Source organism: Lampris incognitus, chromosome 18 (assembly GCF_029633865.1).
Source record: "Lampris incognitus isolate fLamInc1 chromosome 18, fLamInc1.hap2, whole genome shotgun sequence".
NCBI lineage: Eukaryota > Metazoa > Chordata > Actinopteri > Lampriformes > Lampridae > Lampris > Lampris incognitus.
Window position 1 is genome coordinate 14,392,632 of NC_079228.1, and position 12,500 is coordinate 14,405,131.

The 12,500-nt window shown below is 48.1% G+C and overlaps 1 protein-coding gene across 1 annotated transcript in view; it reads right to left on the minus strand.

Moving 5' to 3' along the window:
• The window catches only part of susd5 (sushi domain containing 5), a 23,493-nt gene that overhangs the window by 7,267 nt on the left and 3,726 nt on the right, over positions 1-12,500 (minus strand). The window contains exon 3 of the mRNA XM_056297970.1: positions 11,815-11,992. Within this exon, the coding sequence (XP_056153945.1) occupies positions 11,815-11,992 (178 nt within the window). The remainder of the gene's footprint in view (positions 1-11,814; positions 11,993-12,500) is intronic.

Sequence of the window (12,500 nt, forward strand, 5' to 3'; positions counted from 1 at the left end):
CACACACACACACACACACACACACACACACACACACACACACACACACACACACACACACACACACACACACAACACTACGACAGTGTTTTCAGATTAAACCAGAGCCGCTCCGGGGTCCGACACAGACCGGCGTCTGTGTGTGTGTCTGTGTGTGTATGTGTGTGTGTGTGTGTGTGTGTGTGTGTGTGTGTGTGTGTGTGTGTGTGTCTCAGTATGAGGGGGGCTGGGGATCTCTCGGGTAAAGCGTACTTCCATCAGGCCGCATAGCCGTTCCTCACCCCCGTCACTCTGCGTGACGTAACTATTACTGTAAAGGCGCAGAAGGGGCGCATGTACATGTGAAGTTTGTGATTAATCTGGTCCGCCTCGCGACCACTCTGCCTCCCATAATATTGTGCTTGGTTGCCCGGGTAGCCAGATGTATGATTGACAGGTAGGACGAATGTGTTGAGGCAGATGTGAATGTGTTTGCTCACGAAAAAAGGTAAGTGAGTGGAGGGCGTCCGGCGTGCCGGGCTATTCCGTTGCCTGACAACGTGGGGCTCGCCGGTTCGAATCCCCGCATTGCCTCCGGCTGTGGGTGTGTGTCCTGGTCGCTGCACTAGCGCCTCCTCTGGTCAGTCGGGGCGCCTGTTCAGGGGGAAGGGGGGGAATAGCGTGATCCTCCCACGCGCTACGTCCTCCTGGTGAAACTCCTCACTGTCAGGTGAAAAGAAGCGGCTGGCGACACCACATGTATGGGAGGAGGCACGTGGTAGTCTGCAGCCCTCCCCGGATCGGAAGAGGGGGCGGAGCAGCGACCGGGACGGCTCAGGAGAGTGGGGTAATTGACAGGATACAATTGGGGTATGAAGGGGGGGGGTAAGCGAGTAAAGCGTCGACTATCAACCATTCAAAAGCCAACAGAGGGCAAAAGGTGACTCTCCAACAACGGAGGCGGGATGTCTGCTCACCTGACCTGAACTCCAGAATCCAGCGGCAGCCCTCCCTGAGCCCCTCTGAGCCCCCAAAAACACACAACAAAGCCCAGATGAGTCGGGGTGAACAGGGGAACCCTGGGTTAACTGCACTTTACAGAGGGAGCTTAATGTGTGTGTGTGTGTGTGCGTGTGCGTGTGTGCGTGTGTGTGTGTGTGTGTGTGTGTGTGTGAGGGGAAGGAGACAGACTGGGGAAGAATGCTGAGACTTGTGTGAGAGAGAGAAGGAAAAGCTGAACCGAAAGAGGAGTGAAAAAAAAGCAGAGAGTTAAAGAATTTGAGTGAGAGGAATGAGTTTAGATCCTATCTAAGCGGCGGCAGGGGGATAAGTACCGGGGTTCGAGCCCAGACTAGACTAGTTTACTGTTGGTTGTGTGCCTTGCCTGGATGTCAGGTCCTGTTGTCCCTGTACCCTTTACGCGTGTCGGTGCCTACTTGGAAATTCCGAGTTGTTGACGTGTCCTCGCACCCGCTTCACCGAGACGCCTGCCTGCATTGTGAAGGAGCAGCCTGCTGAATAGTGGCGGGAATATGAAGGATGGATGAGTAGCGGGGAGACAGGCTGTCCACCTGATGGAGTGATTGACAGGGAGATGTGGAGGCACATCTTTATGTGTGTGACTGACACCAGTTTGATATATATATATATATATATATATATATATATATATATATATATATTGTGTGTGTGTGTGTGTGTGTGTGTATGTGTTTGTTTTTGTGTACGTATACTATGAGCACGCATCCCCTCTAAAAACATCTACCATGACGCCGGTATTACTCACCTGGCTAAGTCATCATCCCACAAAGGTGTGAGGCTAAACGAGGCATCACAGTGAAATATTAATTAACTTTTAGCACATTTCCACACCATACAACAAAATGATGATTAAACATCATGACCCCTGGCTCCTTTGACTTTACAGGGGTGTACTTTTTGTTCAAACAACTTGCTTTAAAAACGATTTAATTGGCTTTTGTCAGGGTTATTATAGTACAATATTATGCACATATACAATAGCCTATCATTCAATCAGGTCAGGCATTGAAATCCATCCTAACCACCTGACGGTGATCAGATGTAGGAGGTGACGCATGGAGGTCCCAGAGAGAGAGAGAGAGAGAGAGAGAGAGAGAGAGAGAGAGAGAGAGAGAGAGAGAGAGAGAGAGAGAGAGAGAGAGAGAGAGAAAGAGAGAGAGAGAGAGAGGGAGAGGGAGAGAGAGAGAGAGCAAAGGATGGCGTTAACAATATCAGGCAGACAGAGACAGATGGATGGATGATACTTCGTGAGACATGGTAGGAGGGTGTGAAAGCTGAGGTCTACCGGGCCAACGCAGAGGGAGCAGAGAGAGAAAGAGCAAAAATGTGTCAAGTCACCTTCCAGCAATCAGACATCCGTCTTACGCATTTTAGGCACTTGTAATTTCCAGTTTCATAACACAGCCCAGACAGTATGTAGGGTTGGCTGAACCGATACCGACACCGTTAAACCGGGATCAGACAACACGATATTTTTGTCTTTCACGATGGTCAACATGTCAGATTAGGCAACATAGTGCCATACATTCTTGGCCGGGAGACTGGCAACCCTACAAGTATGACCCCGACCAATCATCGTATGCTGCATTTCACGATCTTGCGCGAGTTCATAGGTCGTCAGGGAGGAGGGTCAAGAAATTGTCAATCATGGCTACAGAAACGCTATGTGGGAATGCTAACCTAGCATAGCTTAACCAGCTACTCACTGGGTTGCTGAAGTGCCTCCACTATTTCCCTTCATCTTTTTTGACTGTCATGGTACTCCCTGCAGGGGTGGGCAACATGATCCAGAATGGGCCAGTGTGGGTGCAGGTCTTTGTTCCAACCAAGCAGTTACACACCTGAGTCTACAAATCAAGGTCCTTAGCAAAGACCGTTGGTTGACAAATAGAATCAGGTGTGGAACTGCTTGGTTGGATCAAAGACCTGCACCCACACCGGCCCTTTCTGGATCATGTTGCCCATCCCTGCTGGAGGAAATGTAAAAAACCGAATAAAGGAAGTGGAAAATACTAGCTCTGAATATGACCGCCGCCTCTCGCTTACTGAGCAGACGTGCACGCAAATGCAGACGGAGAACGATGCTCGCGTTCCCACCTGCTGACACGGCCTATTGTATCTGTAGGGACACCCGGCCAAGCTGGAGGTAACACGGCGATTCGAACCGGCGATCCCCGTGTTGTTAGGCAACGGATTAGACCGCTACACTCCCCAGACACTTACACACTTTTTAACAAACTTGACAAAATACTTAGCCAATTTATTTGGAACACTAAAAAAGCTAGACTCCGCTATAAACTACTCTCTACCTCCCTTGTCGGGGGGGGGGGGTGCTGCAAGTACCCAATCTGAGATGGCACTACTGGGCTGCCCAGTTGACTTCCACAATGTCTTATTTCTCTCCATATATATGCCCCAGGCGTGGGTTGACATTGAACAAAAATCTGTCCCAGACCTCCCATTAAACTTAGTCATGTAATCTTCAGATATTAAGATTTAAAAAAAAACGGACAACGAACCCCTTTCTTAAAAATTCAACATCAATCTGGTACTCTGTACATAAATATGTGGGTGAACCCATAACAATATCACAATTTACTCCTATCTGGGGAAAGTACGGTATTAAAAAAATCTCAAATCTTTATGCAGACGGGACTTATCTTTCATTTAATCAATTATGTGGAAAATTTCAATTTCCTAGGAAACATTTTTTCAAATACTTACAACTAAGGAGCTTCATAATATCGGAGTACACAAAGATAGCAACCATACCACCATTGTTGATTATCGAGGAAAAAAAGCACTTGAAAATGTAGACAATCAGGGCCATATCAAGATTTTATATTTTGTTAATGACAAACTCAGAGGAATCATTAATTCATTCATCTTCAGCTGCATCCCTCTCCCCAGCAACGCCCTCCAGCTCGTCCTGGGGGATCCCAAGGCGTTCCCAAGCCAGATTGGACATGTAGTCCCTCCAGCGAATTTTGGGTCTACCCAAGGGTCTGCTCCCAGGTGGACGTGCCTGGAAAACCTCCAAAGGAAGGTGCCCAGGAGTACCACCTCAACTGGCTCCTTTCGATGCGAGGGAGCAGCGGCTCTACTCCGAGCTCCCTCCGGATGTCCGAGCTCCTGAACCTATCTCTAAGGCTGAGCCCAGACACCCTACGGAAGAAACTAATTTCAGCCGCTTGTATCCGCGATCTCACCCTTTCGGTCACTACCCAAAGCTCATGACCATAGGTGAGGGTTGGAACGAAGATTGACTGGTAAATTGAGAGCTTTGCCTTCCAGCTCAGCTTCCTCTTCACCACAATGGTCCGGTACAACGTCTGCATTACTGCTAATGTTGCACCAATCCGCCTGTCAATCTCCCACTCCATCCTACCCTCTCCTGTGAACAAGACCCCAAGATACTTGAACTCCTTCAGTTGAGGCAACAACTCATCCCCAACCCGGAGGGAGCAATCCACCATTTTCCGGTAGAGAACCATGACCTCAGACTTGGAGGTGCTGACTCTCATCCCGGCCATTTCACACTCAGCTGCAAACCGCCCCAGTGCGCGGTGGAGGTCGCGATCTGATGAAGCCAACAAAACCACATCATCTGCAAAGAGCAGAGATGCAATTCTGAGGTTCCCAACACGGACACACTCCTCACTTTGGCTGTGTCTTGAGATCCTGTCCATGAATATCACAAACAGAATCGGAGACAAGGGACAACCTTGGCGGAGTCCGACACCCACCGAAAACGTGTTTGACTTTGTGCCGAGAATGCGGACACAGCTCTCACTTTGGTTATACAAGGATCGGATGGCTTGTAGCAACTGCCCCGGTACCCCATATTCCCGCAATACACCCCACAGTGCCCCGGGGTACACGGTCATAAGCCTTCTCCAAGTCCACAAAACACATGTAGACTGGCTGGTCAGGCTCCCATGCCCCCCCTCAGCACTTCCGCAAGGGTAAAAAGTTGGTTCATTGTTCCACGGCCGGGACGGAATCCGCATTATTCCTCCTGGATCTGAGGTTCGACAATCGGTCGGAGCCTCCTTTCCAGCACCCTAGAGTAGACTTTCCCAGGGAGGCTGAGCAATGTGATGCCCCGATAATTGGAGCACACCCTCCGGTCCCCCTTTTTAAATATGGGAACCACCACCCCAGTCTGCCACTCCACAGGTACTGTCCCCGACCTCCACGCAACGCTGAAGAGGGGTGTCAACCAAAACCGCCCAACAATGTCCAGAGCCTTCAGCATCTCAGGGCGAATCTCATCGCCTTGCCACCGAGGAGCTTCTTAACGACCTCAGAAACCTCTGCCGGGGCTATGGGTGGAGTTTCCCCTGAGTCTTTAGACTCTATCTCCTCCACTGAGGACGTGTTAGCTGGGCTCAGGAGCTCCTCAAAGTGTTCTTTCCACCACTCGACAACATCCCCAGTCCGGGTCAACAGTTCCCTTCCCCGGCTGAACACAGCCTGAGTCAAGCCCTGCTTCCCTCCCCTGAGTCACCAGATGGTTTGCCAGAACTTCCTGTAAGCCAGCCAGAAGTCCTTCTCCATAGCCTCGCTGAACTCCTCCCACACCCAAGTTTTTGCTTCTGCGACTGCCGAAGACACAACCCTTCTGGCCTCCCGGTATCTGTCTGCTGCTTCAGGAGATAGCTGGGCCAACCAAGCCTGAAAGGCCTCCTTCTTCAGCCTGACGACCTCCCTCATCGCCGATGTCCTTATAACCACAGCTCCTGCCTGCCGCATCTGCAATAGAGGCTGTGACCATGGCCCACTCAGACTCCATGTCCCTAGCCTCCCTCTGGTTACACGAGAATTTCTTCCAGAGATGGGAGTTGAAGACCTCACAGACAGGGGCCTCCGCCAGATGTTCCCAGTTCACCCTCACTGCACGTTTGGGTTTGCCAGGTCTGTCCAGCAGCCTTCCCCACCATCTGATCCAACTCACCACCAGGTGGTGATCAGTTGACAGCTCTGCTCCTCTCTTCACCTGAGTGTCCAAAACATATGGTCGCAGATCTGATGATACGACCACAAAGTCTATCATCAATCTTTCAGCCTAAGGTGTTCTGGTACCAAGTACACTTATGAACTACCTTATGTTCGAACATGGTGTTTGTTATGGGCAATCCATGACTTGGCCCATGGGGCCCGGTCGGGCCCAGCCCGAAAAAACAACATGGAGCTACCATCCCCAGGACCCACCACACATGGGGGTGAGCATTGGGGTAGGGTGCAATGCAGGCTGGGCGGCAGGCAAAAGAGGAATCATGATTAGACAAGCTAAATGCTTGGAGAACAGATCCGGAAAGTATTCATACTCCTTCACTTTCCCCACATTTTGTTATGTTACAGCCTTATTCCAAAATGGATTAAATTCCTTTTTTTTCTCATCAATCTACACACAATACCCCATAATGACAAAGTGAAAAAGATTTTGTAGAAATCTTTGCAAATTTATTCAAAATAAAAAACCGAAATATTGCATGTACATAAGTATTCACACCCTTTACTCAGTACTTGGTTGAGGCACCCTTGGCAGCGATTACAGCCTCAAGTCTTCTTGGGTATGAAGCTACAAGCTTGGCACACCTATATTTGGGGTATTTCTCCCATCCTTCTCTGCAGATCCTCTCGAGCTCTGTAAGGTTAGATGGGGAGCGTCGCTGCACAGCTATTTTCAGGTCTTTCCAGAGATGTTCAATGGGGTTCAAGTCTGGGCTCTGGCTGGGTCACTCAAGGACATTCACAGACTTGTCCCGAAGCCACTCCTTCGTTGTCTTGGCTGTGTGCTTAGGGTCGTTGTCGTGTTGAAAGGTACACCTTCAGCCCCAGGCTGAGGTCCTGAGCACTCTGGAGCAGGTTTTCATCAAGGATCTCTCTGTACTTTGCTCCATTCATCTTTCCCTCGATCCTGACTAGTCTCCCAGTTCCTGCCGCTGAAAAACATCCCCACAGCATGATGCTGCCACCACCATGCTTCACTGTAGGGATGGTATTAGCAAGGTGATGAGAGGTGCCTGGTTTCCTCCAGACGTGACGTTTGGCATTCAGGCCAAAGAGTTCAATCTTGGTTTCATCAGACCAGAGAATCTTCTTTCTCATGGTCTGAGAGTCCTTTAGGTGCTTTCTGGCAAACTCCAAGCGGGCTGTCATGTGCCTTTTACTGAGCAGAGGCTTCCGTCTGGGCACTCTACCATAAAGGCCTGATTGGTGGAGTGTTGCAGAGATGGTTGTCCTTCTGGAAGGTTCTCCCATCTCCACAGAGGAAAGCTGGAGCTCTGTCAGAGTGACCATGGGGTTCTTGGTCACCTCCCTGACCAAGGCCCTTCTCCCCTGATTGCTCAGTTTGGCTGGGCGGCCAGCTCTAGGAAGAGTCCTGGTGGATCCAGACTTCTTCCATTTACGAATGATGGAGACCACTCTGCTCTTCGGGACCTTCAAAGCTGTAGAAATTTTTTTGTACCCTTCCCCAGATCTGTGCCTCGATACAATCCTGTCTCGGAGGTCCACAGACAATTCCTTTGACTTCATGGCTTGGTTTCTGCTCTGACATGCACTGTCAACAGTGGGACCTTATATAGACAGGTGTGTGCCTTTCCAAATCATGTCCAATCAATTGAATTTACTACAGGTGGACTCCAATCAAGATGTAGAAACATCTTAAGGATGATCAGTGGAAACAGGATGAACCTGAGCTCAGTTTTGAGTGTCATAGCAAAGGGTGTGAATACTTATGTACATGCAATATTTCAGTTTTTTATTTTTAATAAATTTGCAAAAATTTCTACAAAACCTTTTTCACTTTGTCATTATGGGGTATTGTGTGTAGATTGATGAGAAAAAAATGAATTTAATCCATTTTGTAATAAGGCTGTAAAATAACTAAATGTGGGGAAAGTGAAGGGGTGTGAATACTTTCCGAATGCACTGTACATGAAAATATTGTATAGCAGATTGAGAAATGGCCTGTTTGAAAGCACAAAAAACAAACTATAAATACAAGTATTAAATTATTGCAATATAAATGGCTAACAAGAACATGCATAACCCCTGTTAAACTCATTAAGATGTCTCTTTATATCCCAGATTCTTGTGTGAAATGCTCAGAGGAGAAGGGAACTCTATTACACTGTGTTTGAGAATGCTCACAAATTTAATTATTGTAGAAAAAAATTATACAATGTCTTTCACAGATTGTCCTGTGCTGTGCCAAACTTTGTATACTTGGAATTTACCCAGAAGATCCTCCAGTAAAAAGGAAACAAACAATATTAATTGACTTTGGACTTCTTCAGGCCAGGAAAGTGATTGCATTATACTGGAAGAGTACAGCTCCTCCATCATTAAATAGATGGATAAAAGAACTGTCAACTTGTCTTGGTCTGGAAAAACTGACATATATATTACTAAAGGGAAACGGAAGGACTTGGCTGATATTTGGACCCCTTTCATGGATTTTTTGGAAAATGCAAGTACAAACACTACCTGAAGTGGAGGATGATAACGAAGGTGTATGTGTATCGTAAATCATGGTATGGTCCAAATACTTCCAAAATGTAAACTCTGCCTTTTTTAATGTCTACTTATATTTTCTAATTTATTCATTTTTGTGGGTAGTTGCGTCAATGTAAATGTTTAGCTCTTAAATGTATGTTCATTCTATACTGTGAAAACCTTAATAAATATAATGGAGAAAATAACCCAGGTGTATTGTTGCCACTGCTCAACGAACCTGTCCTCTTTGTCGTTGTTCCACCTGACCAGCAATAGCAGCATCGCTTTCTGTTTGCCATGTTTACTTAAGTGCACCAGAGAGCACTCTGTCACCCTATTGGTCAACGTCAAGGAACATGTCGTAGATGTCAAACTAGGCAGGAAAATGCAAAAAATTCTGACATGCTAGACTTTTTGTCGGGGTGTCAGGCATCCCAGATGCCACATCACTGTTCTTCGATTATGTCACACTACACAGAGTGAAGATGCCCATTCATTGTTCCTGACGTCAAAATCAGGCCCGATGCTGGAAATTTGTCGGCGATGACAAAATCGTGTCAAAATCAGGGTGAAATTGTGTGGTTTGATCCCTGCATTACCGGTACCTGGAATTCAGTACCGGTACTCAACGGTAACTTTTTTCGGTACTTAACTCTCTCTGTAATAAATGAAAAATGTAATTTCAGGGGCCTCCGGGAGGCGTGGCAGTCTATTACGTGGACTACCAACAAGGGGATCACTGGTTCGAATCCCCGTGTTACCTCTGGCTTGGTCGGGCGTCCCTACAGACACGATAGGCCGTGTCTGTGGGTGGGAAGCCGGATGTGGGTATGTGTCCTGGTCGCCGCACTTGTGCCTCCTCTGGTCGGTCAGGGCGCCTGTTTGGGAAGGGAGGGAGGAACTGGGGGGAATGGCGTGATCCTCCCACGCGCTACATCCCACTGGCGAAACTCCTCACCCAGATAGCAAAATTCCTGTGGCCCGGACCCGTCCCACACCCGACACTTTCATCCGGCCCACATACCGCGTGGAATGATGGCACTTGGGGAGTCCGCTCCTGTTTGCCAGATCTGGGCCAGAACCAACCATAGCAATGCCGCATGTGCCACATATTTGCCAAAGGTGGCCCGTATTTGTTTTGTGATATTTGGGCCCTATTCAAAGGGCCACTTCAGGGTCACATCCAGATTACATGTTGCCGAGAGCACCGCATCTTTGCCAAAAAAGACCCACATTTGATTTGGCATATTTGGGCCATATTTGCTATTGTTGAGTGAAGTGACCATCATTTGTGATGAATAGCCTACGGTGGCAGTTGCGCGGTGCCCTGATCTATGCATTTCGCATCACAAATACTGCAGCGAACATTGTCTGTGTCAAGTTTGGAAAAGTGTAACCACACTAGCGACCATTTTCAGCTCGCCATTGCTCTGACTGTGTTGGACTTGAACAAACTGTAGGTTAAAGGGAGGGGTAACAGTCTTGCTCTCTCTGTCTCTCTAAAGTATACGCTTTCACCCAGATGTGCACTTGTGGTAAACTAGGAGGGATTTCTCGAAAGGCTTATAAGGAATCTTATCATTATGTATTTTAATTCACAACCTGCTCTCAAGGTACCGAAATTTGGCACTGATCGATTTAACTGGAATCGGTACTCGGTAGTACCGACGTGATTGGGTCGGTACCCTAAAAGTACCGCGTTCGGTACCCAACCCTAATAGTATGCTTCTCAAACTTTCTCCAGACTGATTTTCTACGTTATCGAGCTGATATACAATGTTGACTGAGTTTTAAGGTAAGTCAGTTCTAGTTTACAACATTTGTGTGTGTGTGTGTGCGTGTGTGTGTGTGTGTGTGTGTGTGTGTTAGTAACTGAGATTCCTCTGTGGTTTAGTAAGTTGGTGGCTTGTAGGTGGTACTGTACTTTGGTTTGATAGGAGCGTTGTACTTGTTCCAAAATGTTGGAGAACCTCTGGGTAGAGTGTAACATCGCCTGGCCTTATGCAAAATTAGACTTGCTCTTTCGGTCCTTGGCATGTTTAAGCCACCAACTCTGCAAAGTAATTCAGTGAGCCATTTCAACCTTGCCGCAATGCAAATTTAGATCCCGAAATCGATTTTGTGAAATATTTTTCCACGCCACCCTCCAGACATTTCTCCGAATATACACAGCATTCCCTATGACCCCGAATTCCCCTTATATTTAATCCATGCAGGCATACCTGTGAGTGATTCGCCTCGAATATTTACTACCATTGTTTCTACCAAGCATCTCCTAATGGCACAGGGTGCAGAGGACAAAGCTGGAAACCAAATAAACTGAAATAAACCTGTGCTCGTCCAAATCAGAGCTGTCTTCCCCTCTTCCTGTCTCTCTCTCTTTCTCTGTCTCTGTCTCTGTCTCTCTCTCTCTCTCTCTCTCTCTCTCTCTCTCTCCCTCTCCGGTTCGAGAGAGCTGTGTGTCATGTTACTGTGGAGATGAGAGGTGTAAATGGAGGCAGTTGTCGACATGACACCCCGGCTCAGAATTCCCTCCACTCTCAGAGAGGAACACAGCAGTCTTTCTTTCTCTCTCTTTCGCTCTCTCTCTCTCTCTCTCTCACCCTTACATCTTCCTACTTCCCATTCAGCCCTCCTTAGCTGTCTTCCGGAAGTCATTTTCTCTGTTTTTTCCTTCCCGACGTCTCTTTTTAAAGCGCGTCTGTGCCCTATCATTACGCATCCTATCCTCACTGAGCTTTGACATCTGTGTACCCCCCCACGCCCCCCTCCCCTCCATCCAGTTTCACGCTCGCACATGTGCTTTAAACGAGATTTCGAACATGAATATAGAGCAGCAAACAACTATCTGCTATGTAAAGAGATGGTGGAGTAAGAATGAAGAGAATGAAGTCACACTCCCTCTGTGTGTGTGTTGTAATCCGGGTTCCTCTATTCTTTGTTTTGGGAGCCAGTCCCGCGGCGCGTGCATGTTAGTGCACGTGAGGTAGCTAGCAGGATAGCTAGCAAGCTAAAAATTATGTTACGTGGATTTACGATCGAAGCGCCTTACCAAGCTGAATACCTAACGAATGTTAATAAAATAGCTATACTGTTATCTATAAAAAATCAATATTACAACCCAACCGAACGACAAAATAGCCAAGAACGCTGAGAGGGGGGCGGCTTGTTTTGGTTTAGGTCTGAGACGCTGGCCCTGTATATCGTAAATGCCTCTCTTCTGACACACACACACACACACACACACACACACACACACGCACACACACAAGTTATTTTCCTCCCTACCCAACTGCACCCCCATAGAGCCAGCCGCGGGCACACGCGGAGAAGGAGCACTCCACCACGGCATGACGGAGCTCCTCTGCCGACGCCAAGCGGGCCTCCCGTGCGGCGCACGCCTGCTCGGCCCCTGCTCGGTCCCGGAGGTCAACGGAACTCCTCAGGTCCAACAGGAACACTCGACCTGCGGGGGGGGGGGGGAGAGAGAGAGAGAGAGAGAGAGAGAGAGAGAGAGAGAGAGAGAGAGAGAGAGAGAGAGAGAGAGAGAGAGAGAGAGAGAGAGAGAGAGAGAGAGCGGGTTCAGGTCCGAACCAGTTCAGAAACCACTAGACCGGTCCCCCCCCCCCCAGCAGTGACAGCTGGGATGAGTGGGACGGCAGGACCCTTATACGGGTTTGATATCTTTCCAAGGTCGTGATCTGCGGCCCTACAGGACAATACAGAGCAGTCCTGCTGTCGACGGAGATCCCGCCTGACGCAAATTATGATCACTGTGTAACTTTCAACAAACTTATTTACATGGCACAGCGTTACATCGCCGTGTGCATCACACTGCAAAAGGGAATAGTCCAGTGACGAAGAGATCAAATGGCAAAGCGACGAAGTAAAAGTACCATGAAAGAAGTCAAATTAAACAAAAGGTCGATAAAATTATTGAAACAACACCTCGGGTGCGAGCGATGCTGAAAAAA